We start from the raw sequence: 22112 nt of genomic DNA, 5'->3' as shown, positions 1-22112 counted from the left end.
AGTGGTGGACACCTGGAATGCTCTCCCAGAAGAGGTAATTGCAGAATCCACCGTTCTAGGATTTACATCTTCTTATGTTTATATTTAATTCTTTATTGAATTTTCAATTACATTTCCAAGCATAAACATCTTGAACAGAAAGAATGGCAGAAATAAAAACATATATACAAATAGTATGAATTAAAGAAGAAACCTATATAAACAAAGTAATAACAACAAGTCCTATCATTCTCAAGTCCTCTATTTAGAGATCCAAATTCAATGAGTGAAAATTACAACATAGAAGTACTTAAATCACAAAGAAAAATTTAGCGGTAAAACAATAGCCTGTGATGGTGGGAGGTTCTCTTCATTAGAATGATGTCCCCTATTCTTTGTCAAGGCGTTTAAGAGACAGAAATCCAATCAACTGGGATGGATCATAAAAAACATATTTGAAAGATTTGTATCTGATTATGCACTTGCATGGATATCATAAGAAGAAAACTCCTCCTATAGGCTGTAACTGCAGGTCTCATCAACAAGAACTCTTGTCTTCTTCTCTGGGTGTCTTTAGAGACATCAGGAAACATTAATATTTTGTGTCCCTTAAATTTTTTTGATTTATTTTTAAAGAATAATCTCAATATCCATTCTCTATCAGGAGCCAAGGCAACTGTTACCAACAGTGTTGATGATTTCACAATTTTCTCCTCAGAAGTTTCTAATAATTCAGAGACATTAAGAGGTTTATCTTTACCATTTTGTTCTGGATCTGATTGCTCCTGGATTTTCCTTTCTGGAAGGTAATATACCCTAACAAAGGGAGGTAATGATTGTTCTGGAACATTTAGAACATCCAGAAAATATCTCTTTAACATATCTCGAGGATTTATTAAAGGATACATCTCCTTATGAGTGGCATAAGGTGACATAGGTAAGGGTAAGCTAGATGCCCATCTCCTTATGAGAAGCTTAGAGTGATATGGGGACTAAAACTATGCCAGGGTCGCCAGACTTGATGGACCTAGGGTCTGTTCTGAAGATGGCACTTCTTATGTTCTTATTATGTTCCTCTTCCCCTCTGCCGAAAAATCACTAGTAAATGCCGCCTACCATAATAGTCTCCAGCATTACTGCTCACAGTCTCAAGGCAGATTTTTAGGCTCTCAGGAGCTGGACGGCTCCTCCACCTCTGTGCACTTCCTTGATTCAGAGAGAGCCTGGCCAAATCCACCAGAGGGAATGTTTCCTCCTCCAAAGCTCACTCTTGCAGCTAGAACGCCGCAAAGTAGCCCCTTCTCTTCTTTCCTGCAGTACTCGCTATGGTCAGCTGAACACCGAGTATTCTCCTCCGTAGTTCGTACTCTCTTCCTCACAGCATATGGAGTGATGGCAAAGGCATCTCAAAAGCCGTGTTTCTGTGATTCGGTGTAACTAGCGTTCAGTGGGGTAGCATGCCAACTTGCTCCTCTATAGCGGGTTTACTCGCTAAGCAGCCATTCCAGAAACAGAAGTCCATCCTTTAAAAAAAAAAAAAGCAAAGCCAGTCATGACAACCCCACCTCCTCCTTCCTTCTCTTACCCGAAGCATTAGCAGCATCATTCCCTCCTTTACCTGAAGCAGTAGCGGTAGCCAGTGAGCAGAGAAAGCGCCATAAACAGACTGCTTCTTGCCAGCCCCAGCAGGATCTCTGGGAGGAGGAGTTCAAATTATTTTGGTGGGATCAGCAGGAGGGACAAAAACTACCCTGACTCCCCCCGGGGATGTCTGCTGTCTGGCAGTGACTTGTGGCAGCGGTCTGCTATGCTAGCCATAGGTCATCAAAACCTTTCCCAAAAAGCATTTGTCCTTTGAAAGGCAGCCTGCTTAAGGTCACTTTAGGGATTACATGATGATGCACTGCTGAACATTAGCTCTCTGCCAGAGCTCTGACCTTCCCCTGCTCTAAACTGCATTTTTGACCAGCATGTCGCGTTAATTTTTGATTCAATTTCAGCATAAATGGTGCAGCTACTCTGTGGGTACCAGCAGGAGTGCAGATTGCAATGTGCTGAAGTGCAGGAGTGGTGTTATGCCCACTAAAGCCCCATGACTACCAAAATACAGGCAAACCACACTTTACCCCAAAATAACATCGGAGGAGGACTCCAGCGTGAACCACGGTTACTCTCCAGGAAGAAACACTGCGGGAGCTCATGAAACACCTTTCAGCTCTCATTGAGAAGCTCAAATTCCAAGCGACCGTTGAAGAAATAAAAGATTGTGTGGAGTGTCATGGGTCACAGTTTGCACAGCTGGAAAATTGAGTGTTGACTGGAAGACTGGAGCAATCAGGATGCTAACCGCCTCCATGCACTGGAGACACAGTGCTCTATACTTCAAGCCCAGCTAGAAGATCAGGAGAACCATGGGTGCAGCAATAACTTGAAGATCCTGGGACAACCGGAGCGCGACCGAGAGGTGGATCTGTGGAACCTCGTGGAGCAGTGTTTGCTAACACAGATGGGCTTGGACCTGGAGGGGGCTCAGGCGGTTGTGGAGCAGGTCCACCGCACCGGGATCATCTGCCAGGGTAAGATTAAGTCTCATCTAGTAATTGCATGTTTTTTTAAAATGCAGCACTCAGGGATCGCGTGATGCCCTGAGCCGAGGCAGACGCTAGCTGCCTGAGCTCCCGGGCCTCAAGTCCCAGATCGCCCCGTTGCCGACCGTCGGGGGTGCGCCGGAGACCAGCGCATTGCAGCGCTTACAGTGCCCGATATATGGACAGATTTCTGTCCTCTCCCGGGCAGCAGATGTCCACGCGAACACAAAAAAAGGATCAGGACCGCTCGCAGCACAGCACAGACAAAATGGTGCCGGTCCCCTCCACATCCCCGATTCAACAAATAGCGCCGGAGGCACTTACAGCGTTAACCCAGGCTGTGATGGTGGCCATGCAGCCTAGCCTGGAAAAACTTTCTGAGCAACTTTTAAAATTGGAAAACATGCTAATGGAGACTACCAGCAGGACCACAGCCTTAGAGACCCGAGTTTCAAGTCTGGATGACATGCAGCGGACCCATGACACTGCGCTGCAGGAACTCCAGGCTCTGACCCAAAAACAAGCAGAAAGACTGGATGATCTGTAAAATAGATCCTGCAGGTCCAATTTAAGTTTTTTGGGCATACCTGAAACAGTGTCTGGACCTAAGTTACTGCAAGTATTGGAGACTTGGCTGACCACCACCTTTTCCCTGAAGGAGAGCTTGGGACCTATCCGCATAGAGAGGGTGCATCGGCTGGGCAGGGAACAGGCCCGAGAGGCGAGACCCTGTATGGTTATAGCCAAACTTCTCAATTATAACCATAAAGTTGAAATACTGCGCAAATATAAACAGCTACGGGAGTCTTTAACATTTGAAGAGCCCGAGGTGCGCATTTTTCAGGACTATTTCGTGGCCCTGACCGAGCGCAGAAAGCAGTTCTATCCAATTTGTTCCACTTTGGCTGACAAAAAAGTTCGCTTTCGATTTTTGTATCCGGCCACTTTGAAAATCTACCACCAGGTACAATGGCAAGTTTTTGAAGTAGCAGCTGAGGCTGTTCTCTATGTGAATACCCAGGTGTTACCCCAGTCGGGCCTTACTTGACTGAACACCTGGTGCACACCGGCACCTACCATTTACCTATGATTTTGGATTTGCAGCTGCTGGAAACTGGGATCTCCTGCTTCGGCGGCTATTTGATATCATGGTTCAAGTTTGTTTACATTTCCGTGTGATATTATTCTACTTCAGGGACTGATATATTATGTATTTGGGGGCTCCCCTATGTTATTTCTTTCTATAGGCTAATGTTATGCACAATGTTTTTTCACTATACGGGAGTCTCGGGGCCCGGAGCAGCATAGTTTTGTGATCTTTCACACCTTTAAGATCGCCTTGGAGCGACCCTATAGCTGTGACTATAACCAAACGAACAGGGGGGGGGGGGGGTTGGGATGGGAGGGGGGGGGGGTTGGGGGTCAAGGGGGAGGGAGTCCTTTGCTAATGTGGAAGCTGTTGAAATTTTTTGGATTATGGGAGTGTGGGTTCAGAAACTGCAGCGGGGCCCATGTCAGTAGCATTGTCCATTGTATTGATGACGCTCGGGCAGGCCCTGAGCGCCATGTGGCTACCCTGGATGTGGCTGGGAGCCCGGGGTGGACTCATTTTACCCATAGTATATTCTCTGTCTGTATTTGCCCCTTTCATACCCGCTGGCTAACAATCTGAGAATAGTGTCCTGGAACGTCTCGGGCATTACTTCACCTATTAAACGAACCAAAATTCGAACTCAACTCAAACGACATAGGGTGGACATAGCCTGTCTGCAGGAAACACGCTTGACAGAGTTGGAGCTTCAGAAATTACAGAGGTCCTGGGTGGCCACAGTGCATGCGGCCTCATCTACACATAAGCGTGCAGGGGTAGCGATATTAATTAGTAAGACCTTACCATACACATCAAAGGTGATAGCCTCTGATCCGCAGGGCAGATACATATTGTTGCAGATGACAGTAGGCACATATTCCTTTTACCTTATGAACGTGTACGCACCCCACACGTATGACCATTCCTTTTTTGAGGGCATGACTACGATGCTTCTTGAGCGAGTTACTGAACCGGTATATGTAGCAGGAGATTTCAATCAGGTTCTCGACCCGACCTGTGATCGTTCTCAGCCCGGTTCAAGCACAAGTTCATCCCAAACAAGAGGCCTACCTTATCTTTGTGCCACTCTAGATTTAGTTGATCCCTGGAGAATTCTCCATACCACGGAAAAGGATTACACTCATCGTTCCAGGGCACATAACACACAATCTAGAATAGATTATATCCTTACCATGAGCAGGGCATTTCTAAATGTGGATGCAGCGGTAATAGGCCCGGCAGTGATCTCAGACCATGCAATGATCTGGCTTGATGTGAATGTGGGCTTTGGCTTGGGGGGACCCGTACGCTGGCGTTTCCCGAGTTATCTATTCTCTGATGAACATTTTAAATCATACTTAACATCTAAGTGGGCTGAATTCTTGGACTTTAATGGTCAACATTGCAATGATCCGACACTATTTTGGAGCACTGCTAAGGTGGTGCTCAGGGGTGATTGTATAGCTTATGTAATAGCGCGCAACCGCCGTTTGTCACGAGGGATACTTAGGATGGAAAAAGACCTAGCACTTGCCAAACGTTACCATACCCAACACCCGACCCGAACCTCTAGGGAACACTTGATCTCAGTGGAAGCGACCCTTAACTCTTATATACATGAGCGCACGGTGAAAATGCTCTTGTACCAAAAATATCACTATCATCGCTATGGTAATCGCGCAGGGAAGTTATTGGCACGATTGACCTCCCAGGCTAGGGGTCATCGTTATGTATTGGGATTGCGGGATGGAATGGGCCGTCTCCAACATACTACTGATCACATTGCACAGATTTTTCGGTCCCACTTTCAGAAGATATATGGTTGCCAGGAATCGGGAGCAGAACCCCTTATTAGGGATTATTTAGTGGATTCTGGTTTATTACCGCTCTCTGACTCAGATGTCGCGTTTCTTAACGCACCCATTACCCCTAAAGAATTGCATAAAGCTATCCAGAACCAACGAAACTTTTCTGCTCCAGGGCCGGATGGTTTCACAGCAGAATTTTATAAACTATTATCAGGGCAGCTGGGTCCCTATTTAAGAGATTACTATTCCCAGGTAATACATGATGACCATTTTCCTGTAGCATCGAATGAGGCTTTAATTACGTTGATCTTGAAACCTGGTAAAGACAGTACTGCTCCCGAGTCCTATCGCCCAATTTCTCTGTTAAATGTGGATATTAAAATCCTTTCCAAACTATTAGCTGATAGACTAGCGACCCTTCTCCCCAATATTATTGCATCAACGCAGGTGGGATTTGTAAAGGGTAGACAAGCGGTGCATAATGTACGTAAAGCACTGTTATCCTTAGCTCACACTCAATTTCATAACATTCCGATGCTTTTGCTTAGTTTGGATGCTGCACAGGCATTTGACCAGGTCAATTGGACGTATCTTTTTGAGGTACTGAATTATAAGGGTATATCTGGTTGGTACGCCTCGGCGTTACGCACATTATATTCGATACCTACAGCGAGACTGCTCGTCAATGACATTATTACTGACCCAATTTCTATTGAAAGAGGTTCCCGACAGGGATGTCCCCTGTCTCCCCTCTTATTTTTGTTATACTTAGAACCATTTCTTCGTACTGTGTCTCTGGACCCTGACATTGTGGGGGTGGACTTCGGGAACCACTCACTCAAAGTGTTCGCCTTTGTGGATGATCTACTATTTTTGCTTACTGACCCCCCTCATTCTATTACATATCTATTGCAAGCACTTGACGAATTTAAATTCTATTCGGGCTTTACGTTGAATTACCAGAAATCTATGGCTTTAGCCAGCCCAGTGACATTACAACAGAGAGGTCACTTTCCCTTTACATGGGCCAGGACCTCGATTCGCTATCTGGGGGTTTGGATCCCTAGAGACCTTAAGACTTTGTACGACAGCAATATTACCCCACTGCTTCATGACACCTCACAAAACCTATAGAACTGGTCCACCTTCCCCCTATCGGTGGCGGGCTGGGTAGCTCTTTTCAATATGGTGCTCTTTCCCAAATGGTTATATCGTTTTCAGGTCCTGCCTCTGCTTTTATCCTATGCCCTTAATACACGATTATCAAAAGACTTACAACGTTTCCTCTGAGGAGGTAAGCGACCCCGTATGCAATTCCTTCGGATATGTCTGCCCAGGGATAGGGGGGGCTATGGTTTATTAAATGTACGTTGGTATGCCATGGCCTGTCAGATGAGACATATTAATGATTGGTTTAGAGGGACATCTGATTTTTCTGCTACGCCACTGGAGCTATCTTTGCTGGCTCCGTTTCATGTGAGCTATTTCTTACATGTGGTAGACCCAAGGATGCGTCCTGTGATATCCCACTACCCGATATTTATGCCGGCTAGGCGAACCTGGAAGTGGGTTTATAAAACTGCTAAATTGTCTTCTGGGGTGTTCTTATATTTACCTATACAAGGCAATGGAGCTTTTCAGCCGGGATTGCAAAATGCCACCTTTCCTAGGTGGAGTGCACAGGGTCTTCAAAATCTTTTTCACCTGTTTTCAGAGAAGGGGAGCCTGGCCACATTTGCGGAATTACAACACATATTTGACTTACAGTCTAATGATCTATTTGCCTATTACCAGATTCAACATTATGTTCAGTCTCTACCAGTGACTTTTCTTACTGAGGACAGCAGGGATGCACTGTCGGACCTCTTTAGTCTTTCCGCCCAACAGAGGATTCCTCTACGGTTTCACATTGTGGGGATCCGGGACTGTCAATCGGGCCCCAATCTGGACATCTTAGCGACAGCATGGGCTGAGGACTTGCAGTGTACATTAACGGCCCAGCAGCTTCAGCGAGTGCTGAAGAACATTCCCACTGGGAAATGCAATTGAAAATTGTTCTGAGACTATATATCCCACCGGAACAAGCTGCCCGGATGGGGATTACGCATCTCATTCTTGCCCAAAATGTAATCAAGCTCATGCTTCTTTGGGTCATATGACCCAAAGAAGCATGAGCATGATTAGATTTCGGGCAAGAATGAGATGGGCCTGCCCCAAAATTCAACAGTTTTGGAGACATCTTGGACAATACACTACATTACTTTGGGGGAGGCGCTGGCTCCCGCAACCGAGGGCATTATTTGGATTTTATAATATTGCCACGCCCAAACCTAGGGGAATGTCAGCGTTTATAACCAGAGTGCTTTTGATGGGGAGAAAGCTATCCTCACTAACTGGCTCTCCCGTGATCCCCCGTCCTATGCACAATGGCGATCCCTGATGATAATTCATGCTATGCTGGAGCGGCGACTGGTGGGAGACTTGGATCGTGGACCGGGTCGGAGATTTAGTCAGACCTGGGAATGCTTCTGGCAGGACCTTACACCACATGCTCGCAGCAGACTTTTGAATCTTTAGGATTAACTCAGACTCTCAGCTCTTGGTATGGCTCTGGACTCACGGGGTGGGGAGGGATGGGGGGGGAGAGGGGTTATGTTTGTACTGTTATTTTATGACTGATGCTACTACTTGTGTTCACTTGTTTTTGTTGAAACAATAAAAATCATTTGAACATAAATGCAGCACTCAAGGATCACATCTTGGCCTTGTACCGGAAAGCTGGCACGTTGGAATACAAAGGCGCCAAATTGCTACTCTTTAATGATTACTCGCCGACGGTGGTCGTGAGTCGCCGCGCCATGGCCCCTTACTATGCCTAACTGCGGAACCGAGGTGTCCGCTTTACTGTATTATTCCCGGCAAGGGTCCGTATTCAAGCGGAGTCTGGGCCCCACTTCTGCGACACTCTGGCTGAGCTCAAAACCTATACAGAGGGTCTGCGAGGAGCAGTGGCTCAGTGAGTTATGTACCGAGGAGGACTAAGGGGCTGTTGTCTTTCTGCCCTTTGGAGTGGGATGCCCTGGTGTTTCTCTGTGCCCTGGTTCCTTAATGGCTGCTTCCCTTTCTGCTACCTTTTGCTTTGGACAGAATTCGGCTCCTATGAGCATTGTGGTGAAGTGGGGAGTGGTTGCTTCTTACCTTTGCTCCATCTCCTCTCTCTGCTCCCATTCAGGAGCTTTGTCTTATGGCCATATGATGTACTTGGCGGTTGGAGCTGGGTCTGCTTGACTTTGTTGCTCAACTGCTTGGCGTGACCTGTTTTCCCATCTGGCTCTGCAGTTGGGAGTTGGGGCTCTTGGCCACTGCTATGCTCATTGGAGCCAAAGAAGAGCTGGGAGTGCCTATTTGGACACCCTATGCGCTACATTTGTGTGCCATCAGACCCCTCTTTGTGGTTTGTGTTTGCGGGGAGGTCGGGTGGCTCATGAATCTGTGATTTTTCTTGCATTTTTCCAGTTCACATTGGTGGGGCTACCATTATTCATGCTGAGGACAAATCAGGGGAGAATCAGGAATAAGACCTGCATGAAAATGTAGGCAATGAAGGAGAATCAGGAATAAGATCTGCATGAAGATGTAGGCAGATGAAGATGCAAGCATAAGACCTGCATATTTTGTAGGCGGAAGACACCCCCATGAGACCCCAAATAGTTATATTTCTAAGAGAGACATTGTGCATATGATTTCAAACTTCTAAACTGTCATTTTCCTCTCTGCCAGTAAGAGAGAGAGATTCACCTTTGCTCCAGAAACCAGCAGTCAGATCTCCTGATTGTGACATCACTGTTTTGGGACTTTTCAGAACAGTACAGTACATGATAAATGCCCTTATATTTCATGTACATGGCCAGGACTATATCTCTGTTTGTACTATTTTGGTTCTATTCCTGTTGTTAGCTGATGTTCTTTATTGCTGGTTAACATGTGGGTCTTTGTATATCAGGAGTCTCAAAGTCCCTCCTTGAGGGCTGCAATCCAGTCAGGTTTTCAGGATTTCCCCAATGAATATGCATGAGATCTATGTGCATGCACTGCTTTCAATGCATATTCATTGGGGAAATCCTGAAAACCCGACTGGATTGTGGCCCTCAAGGAGGGACTTTGAGATCCCTGGTGTATATGCTCTGCTGGGGAGAAGAGATGAGAGAGGGCATTCTCTTGTTTTTTTTTTTTAATTATGGTTGGGGGTAGGGGGACTGAGAGGGGATATGTGGGAAGGTGTGTGAGGGGGTCAAGTGGAGGGGAGGGGAGTGTGCATCTGTGGTGGGTTATGACTGTAGTAGGGGTATGGTTAGCTGATTGTTTTGAGGGGGAAAGGGGTTTAGGTGGGGGGAGGGCGGGGGACCCTTCAGCGACTGGAGTTTTCTTTTCCTCTTTTCCTGGTGGCCTGGCTGGGAGGCCTACTAGGAAAGATACATGCAATGTACCTATCTGTTAATTTTTCTGTGTACCTCAAATGGCTATGGCTGACCTGACTTATATTACCTTAAATGTGGATGGTCTTCATTCACAAATTAAGCAGAAGAAGGTGTTGTCCTTTTTGAAGCGGGAAAGGGTGTCTGGCCTTTTTGCAAGAGACACACCGCACCATGGGTGAGCATCAAAAATTGGTGCAGGATTGGGTGGTGGGAGGCCGCGTACTCCTCCTATAACTCGAGACAGCAGGGGTAGCGGTCACGCATAAGATTATCACAGACCCTCAAGGCCGATACAGTGTTCTCCCCAGAAATTTTTTCCAGCCGAGTGGCATGAAAAAGTAGCCGGGTGGGGCGGGGCGGGGAAATTTGGTAGTGGGGAAAATTAAATGTATACTATTTTTATTAGTTAATTATTATTATTTTCCAATGCTCGATATGACTTCCTTTTTTAAGGTTTGACACTTGTGCCAGAATATTTTTACTAAATTTAAGAAGTATCCAATTCTAGAAGTGAATAATTTAGATATTCACCCTCGTTCAAATAGTATAGAGGTTTAAAAAAGGAAAATGCGTTAATGAAGTCATTAGGTTCAATCTAACCATTTATTTCTGCATGAATTTAAACAACTAAAAAAAAAAAAAAAGATAAATATAGCTCATCCAGTCATACAAGAAATGGCTGTACAATAATACCTCTAATAATGTTTTGATCACTAGGTTCCTTCCTGAGGTCTCACTGAGGATATGAAATAGATGCTATCCCCACTTCCAGACTTCTTCCACATAATTTATGGAGAGGTGTTACTGAGCCTTGAAGGGCACCTGTGTGATTGATCTTTATCTGCTTCTTTTTTATTTTGCTATAGTGCAAAGTAAGAGCTAGGGCAAAACAGTATAGGTAAAGATGCAGGTAATAATTAGCAATGTATTAAAAATATTTTATTTTTATTTGCTTATAATGTCATTTGAAAGCTGCTTGATGATAATACAACTTTAATTTAATTCTTTATAATGTGTGTGTCTGTGTGTTGGGGGGGACAACACCTACGTCAACAGTAAAGTTAGAATAGGGTCATTAAATCCAGTGGTGTACCTAGTATATATGACAGCCAGTGCTAATCATTTTTTTTAACAACCCCCTCCTCTATATAAAAAAAGATATTTTTAGTAATAATCCATGAGTCACACAATAAGGGTACATCTAGGAAAAGGCAGCATCTTAAACACTGCAGTGAGCACTAGGACATCAACACACGCATTGTAAAACTAAACAAACCAGATCCTCTACACAGTCAATTGATCCTGAAGTCGATGCTAACAGAAAGCCATGTCTTTTTCATACACACAGAACACAGATACACCCTTGCCCAATATGGAATAATCACAAACTAAAAATAGAAATATGTAGACAAAAGTTAAACTGAACCAAGAAACCAGACTCTGCATACAATGCAACACCACAGAAATAGTGACACATGTCCCCTAATACTGTGCAAAATATAAAGACAGTAGATGTAAATTTGAAAAAAAAACTTCTACATAACAGTCACTACTTTACAAATTAACAAATAGAAATAAAATAATGAGAAATATGAAAATACCATTTTATTGGACTACCGTATTTTCGCGGATATAACGCGCACCATTGTAAAACGCGCACAGGGGTATAGCGCGCAGAAATCACGATGATATGTACAAAAACTTTTCTATACCGCGCTCAGGCATATAACGCGCATGCTGCCCGACTCTCCTTTCGCCCACCCTGACTTTCCGTGCGCTGTCCCGACTCTCCGTTCACCCCCCTGACTTCCGTGCACTGCCCTGACTTTCCGTGCGCTGTCCCGACTCTCCGTTCACCCCCCCCTGACTTTCCGTGCACTGTCCTCCCTTGAAGTCCTGTCCCCCCTTGAAGGTCTGTCCCCATCCTGAAAGCCTGATGCCCCCCCCCGACGTCCGATACATCCCCCCCCCCGGCAGGACCACTCGCACCCTCACCCCGAAGGACCGCCGACTCCCCAACAATATCGGGCCAGGAGGGAGCCCAAACCCTCCTGGCCACGGCGACCCCCTAACCTCACCCCGCACTACATTACGGGCAGGAGGGATCCCAGGCCCTCCTGCCCTCGACGCAAACCCCCTCCCCCCAACGACCGCCCCCCCCAAGAACCTCCGCCCGTCCCCCAGCCGACCCGCGACCCCCCTAGCCGACCCCCACGACACCCCCACCCGCCTTCCCCGTACCTTTGTGTAGTTGGGCCAGAAGGGAGCCCAAACCCTCCTGGCCACGGCGACCCCCTAACCCCACCCCGCACTACATTACGGGCAGGAGGGATCCCAGGCCCTCCTGCCCTCGACGCAAACCCCCCTCCCCCCCAGCCGACCCGCGACCCCCCTGGCCGACCCCCACGACCCCCCCACCCCCCTTCCCCGTACCTTTGGAAGTTGGCCGGACAGACGGGAGCCAAACCCGCCTGTCCGGCAGGCAGCCAACGAAGGAATGAGGCCGGATTGGCCCATCCGTCCTAAAGCTCCGCCTACTGGTGGGGCCTAAGGCGCGTGGGCCAATCAGAATAGGCCCTGGAGCCTTAGGTCCCACCTGGGGGCGCGGCCTGAGGCACATGGGCCAAACCCGACCATGTGTCTCAGGCCGCGCCCCCAGGTGGGACCTAAGGCTCCAGGGCCTATTCTGATTGGCCCACGCGCCTTAAGCCCCACCAGTAGGCGGAGCTTTAGGACGGATGGGCCAATCCGGCCTCATTCCTTCGTTGGCTGCCTGCCGGACAGGCGGGTTTGGCTCCCGTCTGTCCGGCCAACTTCCAAAGGTACGGGGAAGGGGGGTGGGGGGGTCGTGGGGGTCGGCCAGGGGGGTCGCGGGTCGGCTGGGGGGGAGGGGGGTTTGCGTCGAGGGCAGGAGGGCCTGGGATCCCTCCTGCCCGTAATGTAGTGCGGGGTGGGGTTAGGGGGTCGCCGTGGCCAGGAGGGTTTGGGCTCCCTTCTGGCCCAACTACACAAAGGTACGGGGAAGGCGGGTGGGGGTGTCGTGGGGGTCGGCCAGGGGGGTCGCGGGTCGGCTGGGGGACGGGCGGAGGTTCTTGGGGGGGGCGGTCGTTGGGGGGAGGGGGTTTGCGTCGAGGGCAGGAGGGCCTGGGATCCCTCCTGCCCGTAATGTAGTGCGGGGTGGGGTTAGGGGGTCGCCGTGGCCAGGAGGGTTTGGGCTCCCTCCTGGCCCGATATTGTTGGGGAGTCGGCGGTCCTTCGGGGTGAGGGTGCGAGTGGTCCTGCCGGGGGGGGGGGATGAATCGGACGTCGGGGAGTCGGCCGGGCAAGAGGGCTTGGGCTCCCTCTTGCTCCGATCGTGGATGCGGGTGCGGGTGGGAGCGCGTGCGAGCGGTCGTTCGGGGTGGGGGTGCGAGCGGTCCTGCTGGGGGGGTGAATCGGGCGTCGGGCGGGGTGGGAACTATGTTTAAAAACTTTTCTATACCGCGCTCAGGCATATAACGCGCGAGGGGTATGCGCGGTACGTAAAATCACGTATAACGCGCGCGTTATATCCGCGAAAATACGGTAATCCATTTTTCAATTAGCTTTCAGAGGCCAAATCTTTCTTCAAGACAGTACAGTATGCAGCTGTTATGGTATCCTGTCCTGACCTGAGGAAAGGGGTTTATTCCCCCCCCCCCCCAAATTGCCTTATTTCCATTTCCTATTGATAAATTTTAATCAATACAGTTACAATACTACTTGATTCTACGTAAAGCAACAAAAATATTTTTTTCTACCTTTTGTCGTTTCTGCTTTAGTCATCTTCTCTTCACTCTCTTCTTTCTATTCAGCATTTGTCCTCGCTCCCTTCCATGCAACATCTGTCCTCTCTCTTTTCCCCTTCCACCCAGCCTCTACCCTCTCTCTACCCCTTCCATCTACTGTCCACCCTATCTCTGCCCCTTGCATCCATTGTCCACCCGTTCTGCCTTTTCCATCCAGTGTCTGCCATCTCTCTGTTCCATATGGTATCTTCCCTCTTTCTATGTCCCTTCAATAAACTCTATATCCTGTGCCCTTTCTCTCCTTTGTACATGATTTATTTCAGCTTCACCCCCTCTCCATTTTTTTGTCTCCACCCCTCCCCTATGCTCTGGCATCTCTCTCTTCTCCTTTCCTTCCTTCATTCCTTCCCACTCCACCCCATGGTCTGACATCTCTATCTCCTTCCCTTCTCTCCCCCCTCTCCAGTATCTGCCTCCTGTCTTTCCCCTTTGGTCCAGGCCTCTCTCTTTCTCTCCGTCTTTCTTCTGTGAGGAGATCATGTTGATCTTGAACACTGAATAATTCTTCCACATTCTCCATATCACTGTACTGTAGTCTGGTCCAACAGACTGCTTTGTCATAGAATGCCACAAGTCTCTATTTCTTGTGCTGTGTTTACATCTGTCAGCAGCAGAAACTTGTGAGACACATCCCTTGGCAATACTGTACTATACTTCGGAGCCCTTTGACCATCTGGTTCTGTATGGCTGCAGGCTTTAAAGCTCTGTTTACTGGAGGAGACTGTCCAGCATACATAGTTGCATCACTCTTAAGGATCTGATCAGAGATTACATTAGACAAGGTGGTATTTTTAGGCATGGAAAAACAGGACATGTTCTCCTCAATCTGCTCAGATGCCTTCAAATGCCCTTTAATGTTCGTCTGATCTCGGGCTAAATCTTGCCTCCTGAGCTGATCTTCAAAGGAGAACGGAGTGAGAGCCATATCGGCAGTGAGATCCGTTTTGGGCCGCATGTTGTGCAGGGCTGGACTAAGGCAAGTTGTAAGCTTTCTTCCATCGCTGACCTATCTTCCATAAGTCAGCAATAGAGGGAAGCTTACAATTCGCTGCTCTTGCTTGCTTCGGGCCTTCCTCGTTGCCGGGTCCTGCCTTCATGGAAACAGAAAGTAGGCAGGACCCGGCAGCGAGGAAAGCCCGAAGCAAGCAAGAGCAAATTGTAAGCTGACCTGTCTCCTATAGCGAACCCATGCTCCGGGGCGTGTGCATGCCGACTTCCCTTCTCTTCCCCCCTCGGGACGTGACTTCCGGTTTCGGAGAGAAGCGGCATGCACATGTTAGAGCCCCGGAGCATGGGTTCAAGTTGCTTGCTGGCATTAAAAACTAAAAAAAAAAAAAAAAAGTCAGGCTCCTGCGATTCAGGCTGTGCCGAGTCAGCCCGGTAAATATCCAAGCTGGTGAGAAGGTTTTTTTTTTTTAATGTTGAGCAGAAGGCGGCAGCAGCAGCAGGATTGCGATTGAGATTACAGCCGGGCGCTCATCTAAATTAGCTGGGCGGAGCGCCCGGCTGAAAGGCCCTAGGGAGAACACTGCCGATATGTCCTTTGGGCAGGTACCCTCCAGGATCGACCAGTGGTCTTCTTTGCCCCAAATGTATACTCCCACTCTTTCTTTTCAGTGATTCTTTCCCATCTTTTGTCCTTGCTCAATTATGAACTCATAGTTGCAGGAGATTTCAAAATCACCAGTGATGCAGCCATTCTGAAAGCGGGGCAGGCCCAGGCAGCAGCGCAGACAGCATGCTCCTGCCGGCACATACACCACTGGACCACCAGGCTTAAGGGACGTTTAAAAAGGTACTACGGGGCAGGGTGTGTTTTAAAAGGAAGGGCCGGTGGGCGGGGGTGTATTAAAAGGGCAGGTGGGCCATGTTTTAAAAAGTAGTACCCTGGGGGGGGGGAAGGAGGAGGAAAAAATTGTTAGTCAGCTGAGACGGATCCCTCCTGTCCCAGCATACCACTAGACCACCAGATGCGAGAGGGGTGGTAGGTTACAGGTCAGAGAAGGGGAGGTAGGGTTCAGAGCCTGGCAGGGAAGGGGGGACAGGGTCCAGAGCCTAGCAGGGAGGGGGGACAGGGTACAGAGCCTGGCAAGGAGTGGGGCTGGGTGCAGAGCCTAGCAGGAAGTGAGGGAGGCTGGGTGCACAATTTGGTTCAGAATGTTTTTTCTTGTTTTCCTCCTCTAAATCTGAGGTGTGTCTTATGGTGAGGTGCATCTTATGGAGTGAAAAATACGGTATTTAAGCCATTTTTATTGCATTTTGGTAAGAGGGCCCCAATGATTCTTACTAAAGATTAAGATATATTATTTGCAGCAAGATCCACAGGAATAAAATAAGTCGAGCTAATTTTTAGTAAAAGATGCTTTAATATCTTACCTATTAAATCTCTTAATTACAGAATTAGTGCAGCATACAACCAGACATTAGATGTGAGAAAATTGCCATACCTAAGGCCAGAGCAGGTACTGAGTGCCACGATTGAATGTTTGATTCCTTCCACATAACCTTGATAATAGCAATCATTCTGAAAAATATTCCATAGTAATTATCACTTGTGGCTTTATTTCAAATTGTTTTCTTATTTTTCTATTTTAATTTTAAGTATGACATTTGAATTATTCAGTGGCAAGAGAAGCCAATAAAGACCTTTTAACAGCAGCAAAAGAAAATCCTAGAGCAAAAAGGATAAGTGAAAGGATATGTACTGTAATTCAGTTCCCATCCTGCGATGTACAATATTTTATTTAAAAATATGACATTAGGAATATAGGATAGAAATTGCACAGTTGTCCACATGTATAAAATTTGGAAAAGTTCTAAGACTTTAGTAAATTCTGCATCAAACTGTGAGAAATGAAAATACTAATATTTTCTAATGGTGTTAATTGTTGCAGAAATAATACAAAAGTGTGAACACTTACCGTATATACTCGAATATAAGTCGAGAGTGATCATTCGCACTGTTCCCTCTAAGCTGAGCAGGAGTCCTCCACCCACAGTCTCACCAATAGAGGGTGCTGTTTTACTGTCACATTTTTCAATTGTGAGGGACAGGCAAGTTCTGCAGGACTCCAGGGAACATACCTGTCCTTAGCGACTGAAAATATTCCACCCCCTAGTGGTAGCAATACAGCTGGAGGACACCTGCTCAGCTTAGAGGGAACACATTTTCCCCCCAAAAGGGAGGAAAAAAATGGTTGACTCGAATATAAACCTAGATTAGAAACTTGGGTGATCCTGGTGAGCAAGTCTACAAGACTAGACATCTTTGCCATAAGTTTTTTAACACAAATATTTTTATTAGTGTAAAATCATACAACGTTTACAATAACATCAATTTAAACAAATAAAATATATTGGCTATTATGACAGATATGTTACAAAGGATAAACAATAAAATGTGAGTGATGGATGACAACCATAAGTGATATAATGTGCATAAAGAACAACAAAAGGACATACAAATAAGTGTGGTGCATGTATATGAATTGTGGTGGTAATAGTGTACTCTTCCCACACCAAAATGTAAAGACAGTGAATTGTGGGCAAGGATAAAGAATTGCAAGTGCATAGAAATGCAAATGGGGACAATGAATCCAGCATACCCTACTTTGTAAAGGTCTCAAAGCAAACATCAATAGAAATAAACTAAAAATATGAGGAGTGAGAAAAATGTTTGAGCAAATCTAAAAAAATGTGAAAGCAAATATAAAAACTATGCATAATAAAATAGACTTAACAACCATTATTTATTAAAACAATCATAATCATATTAAAAAAAGCAACACTCATATTTATAGAAAGTAAATAATAACCAGAACGGTAAAATGGAATAAAAAGTAATTAATAATCAGACTGGATAAACTGGACTTAAAAAACATATGTGCATTGAATAAGGACCATGCACAGAGCCAATGACTGCTGGGCTCGCCCCCCAGAGCCGTTGGTTCCTTGCACAGACTGTTGGCGATCCGCTCTGTGCTGGGCTAGTGGGAGCCTTGAGCGTCTCTGCATGTTCAGGGTCTGCCGGCTCCCACCCCTTTGGGCATGTGCAGATGCTCAAGGCCCCACACTGGCTCAGCATGGAGTGGATCGCCGGTGGTTTGTATATGGATGTCGGCAGCTCCGGGAGGGCGAGCAAAGTGGTCGGTGGCTCCGTGCATGGAGGTCAGCGATTAAAGTGGGTGGGGTGGAGTAGGGGGGGGGGGGAGAATGGATGTCAGCAGTTCCGGGGAGTGGAATGGGTTAGCAGCTCTGGAGGTGGCTGGTCCCATGCATGTTGGAAGGTCAGCGATTGGATCTATGGTGGCACTAGGAGTGTATGGAGGTCAGTGGTTCTTGAGGGTGGGCCTGTGCATGGAGATCAGTTGCTTCGGGCAGTTGCCGGGTCAGCATATCGGTGGTAGCAGCACTAGTAGGTATACAGATGTCAGCTGGCTACGCCATGTTGAGGATAGTGGCATAGGGGGTGGGGTCAGCCTGCATGCAGGAGAGTGATGCAGGAGCTTAGCGGTGAACAGGAGGACAGCTGTGCCGGTGGTGAGGTGGTGGCTTGAGGGAGTGGGGTAATTGATGGCGTAGGTTTGAGGATGTATAAATCATGTGCTGGCGCCATCTTGCCAGTGTTTGAAAATCTGACAGAACACTAAGAAGCAGTAAGTACACTTGCTGGTATAAATTAGCTACTGCTTTTTTTTTTTTTTTTTTTAAATAAAATACGTCCTTCTGATAAGTTATTATACCGATTTTAATTTGTAGATACCTCTGTGCCCTGAAATTGGTCCTGAAGCAGTGGACAAAACTAACGGTCCGTGAAATGCCGGCCGTGTTGGCTCAGGTTCTAGCTCCAAGAGCGGAGGAAAGCTCCGGATTCTGGTCCCATTAGTCTGAGACAGCACAGAGTATATGAAATTTACGAAAGAATTAAAAAGACTAAAGATAAGTAAATTTCTGTTAGTTTTTTTCAAACTGTGAAATGGTTTTTATTCAGATGTTCACTGTGGAATGAATTAGTCACAAGTTATAGTTTAAAAGAAAAAGAAAAAAAGGATAAAAAGATTATAAGTAAAAATACAATCAGTAAAAATGTACTAAGCAGGTTTTTGGCCAGTGATTGCAGGATGGAGTATGTATACTGATTACATCTACGCTAGCATAAGCGTAGTACTCCCTAACTTTGAGGCCTTTTCCTGCATAAACTAATATGCTCAAAAATATGACTAAATAAGTAGTTGAATAAGAATGGTTAACAGTTTATTGAATACTGACCGTTTCAGGTGAGTGGATTACTGACATTTGTTGAATATTGGTTATCTATACCACTCAGTTAAAGACTTGAATATAAACCAAGAACCACATTTTTGGACCCAAAAATCTCGGTTTATATTCGAGTATATAAGGTACATATAATACATCTAATCAGGTGTGGTTAAATAACAGAGAACCATAAAGCAAAAGATATTACTAATACATATTATTCTAATAAGGCAGAGAGTCATATAATTAATACCCTGAAGAGATAACATTATACAGAATAAATTAATAAAGTGGTAATGAAAAACTAAATGGAATACTGGTAAAATTCCAGAAGGAATTTGTCAAACTCTGTGTGCACATACAAGTAACAAGCATTTGCTGAGTAAGGAGAGGAGGGGGGGGGCATTCCTGGGACACTGAATACAATGTCTACAGTCAAGTGAACATTGTATCAGAGGTGTCAGCAGAACTAACCATAAGCATGTCACTTGAGGGGGCGAGCATGTGAAAGGAGAAAACAGTGGCCAAATATGAGCATCCGTAAATATGGTCAGGGGTCTAGAGAATAAGGGGAATGGGAGAAAGTAATTAGGGGTGGAGAGACAGGAAGTAGGTGTGAAAGGATTTGAACTGTACTGCTCTATCCAATGAGTAGACAGGCAGGAGGGGTAACTAAAGATTGTACTTACTATATATTCAATAAATATACTATGCCAGGTGTGTCTATCTTACCAATTTTTCTGCAGCTTGGGCTCCCTTATTGCCCAAAAAGTCAATAAATTTTAATTGCATTACTTACTTAAAGTCTCACTCATCTTGTGGGTAGTGTTCTTCTCACAACCTCCTCCTTAATTCCAAATTTTTGGATATCTACAGTATGGCCAGATCTCCGTTTAATTCCTTTGTCTTGTACCAAACAAACCCAAGACAGAAAGATAATATAGTCTGGAAAAAATCTTTCAAAATAAGAGACTACGGAGAAATGAATAAGATTGGTTGTTCTCTTATTCTGAACAATCTTAAATGTGGATAGAACATAAGAATAGCCTTACTGGGTCAGACCAATGGTCCATCAAGCCCAGTACCTCGTTCTCACGGTGGCCAATCCAGGTCACTAGTACCAGGCCAAAACCCAAGGAGTAGCAATATTCCATGCTACCGATACAGAGCAACCAGTGGCTCCCCTATGTCTTTCTCAATAACAGACTATGGACTTTTCCTCCATGAACTTGTCCAGAACTTTCTTAAAACCAGCTACCCTATCCCCTCTTACCATAACCCCTCTGGTAACGCGTTCCAGAGCTTAACTATTCTCCGAGTGAAAAAAAAAATTTCCTCCTATTGGTTTTAAAAGTATTTCCCTGTAACTTCATTGAGTGTCCCCTAATCTTTGTAATTTTTGATGGAGTGAAAAATCAATCCACTTGTACTCATTTTACTCCACTCAGGATTTTGTAGATGTCAATCATATCACCCCTCAGCAGTCTCTTTTCCAAGCTGAAGAGCCCTAACCATTTTAGTCTTTCCTCATACGAGAGGAGTTCCATCCCCTTTATCATCTTGGTCGCTCTTCTTTGAACCTTTTCTTGAGATAAGGAGACCAGAATTGAACTGTCTGAAATCGGATACGTTGAACAGTGCACCCGCTCCCGAAGAAGGAGTCCCCTCCGAAACAGAGCTCTGTTGAGCAAATATTGTAAGGCACGTTTGAACCAAGTTAAGTACAGTGGATTTACTAACTTTGGATATTGATTTTTTTCACTGCTCTATGCTTATTCTGTCTGAACTTTTGAATTGAACATACATTGATTAGATGCTATTTGAGTCTACGGAGACTTCACTTTTTGATTTTGCACTTATTAATGTGCATTTTTCACCTATAAACTGAAGGGTCCTGGGATGTTTGACAACTTATTACTCGTTTGGGTAAATGAGAATTTACAACTTGCCTAAACAGGGGTTCCTGGGCAGAGTTCTTAAGACTGAGGACCTTGTATACACATTTAAGATTGTTCAGAATACAACGACTAATCTTAATCAGTTCTCCATAGTCTTATTTTGAAAGATTCTTTACATACTAATTCCTCTTATGAAGGCTTGAAGACAACATCCACCTAGATATAAATGCCTTCCTCTTTCTCCAACACCATTTGGTGCTTATTCTTTTCTCCACACTCCCCGATTTTCAATCACATTGATATTATTATTGATATAAAGTTACTTATCCTGTAGCATGTATTCTCCAAGGACAGCAGGCCAAATAGTCTCACAGCTGGGTGAGGTCATCTGACAGAGCCTGGCATAGTGCTAGCTAGCTAATTAATGTAGAAAATTCTAGTTTCGCTGTACCATGCATGCATGGGTGCTTTCCCACTCAAAGCAAAGCAGCGGTCTCTTAGTCTTATACTATAGCTATATAGCAAAGTTACTCACACCTTTAGGAGGTGTTTTATGAGGACAGCAGGCATATATTCTCACATCTGGGTGACGACATCCCAGGAACACGGCATGGACAGTCAAAAAGTTTACTTTAAACCTTTAGGACCACCCATAAAGCACAGTTACTTACCGCAACAGGTGTTATCCTGTGGGACAAACAGGTGGGGGCACCACAGAGTTATGCCCAAAAGATGGATACCCCAGGGAGGAGGGTTCGTATTGATTAAATGGGCAGACTTGCGGGAGGGAGGGTTCTGGAGTGGGCAGACTTGTTGGGCCGCCGGCCCTTTTCTGCAGTCATACTCTATGTTTCTATGCTTTGTCCCAAGACAAGCAGTCAGCATATTCTCACATGTGGGTGACCTCCAAGCTAACCAGAATGGGATGGTGGGAGTGTTGGTGATTCAGGAGAATAAATTTTGTAATACTGCCAGGCCAAAGTGGCCATCCCATCTAGACCAGAAATCCAGACAATAATGAGAGGTGAATGTATGACCCGAGGACCAAGTGGCAGCCTTGCATATTTCCTCAATAGGAGTAGATGTAAGGAAAGCTACAGAAGCCGCCATGGCTCTAACTTTATGGGCTGTGACGACCCTCTAGATCAGGGGTCTCAAAGTCCCTCCTTGAGGTCCTCAATCCAGTCG

At 45.9% G+C, this 22112-nt stretch overlaps 1 protein-coding gene across 1 annotated transcript in view; it reads right to left on the bottom strand.

Moving 5' to 3' along the window:
• The window catches only part of LOC117362934 (disintegrin and metalloproteinase domain-containing protein 9-like), a 379468-nt gene that overhangs the window by 272350 nt on the left and 85006 nt on the right, over positions 1 to 22112 (bottom strand). The window contains exon 6 of the mRNA XM_033950024.1: positions 16218 to 16294. Coding sequence (XP_033805915.1) covers positions 16218 to 16294 — 77 coding nt within the window. The remainder of the gene's footprint in view (positions 1 to 16217; positions 16295 to 22112) is intronic.

The sequence above is a fragment of the Geotrypetes seraphini genome, chromosome 6 (genome assembly GCF_902459505.1).
Source record: "Geotrypetes seraphini chromosome 6, aGeoSer1.1, whole genome shotgun sequence".
NCBI classification, from domain to species: Eukaryota; Metazoa; Chordata; class Amphibia; order Gymnophiona; family Dermophiidae; genus Geotrypetes; species Geotrypetes seraphini.
Note: the sequence above shows the minus strand (reverse complement) of the source record. Positions and strands in the feature narration are given on the sequence as shown.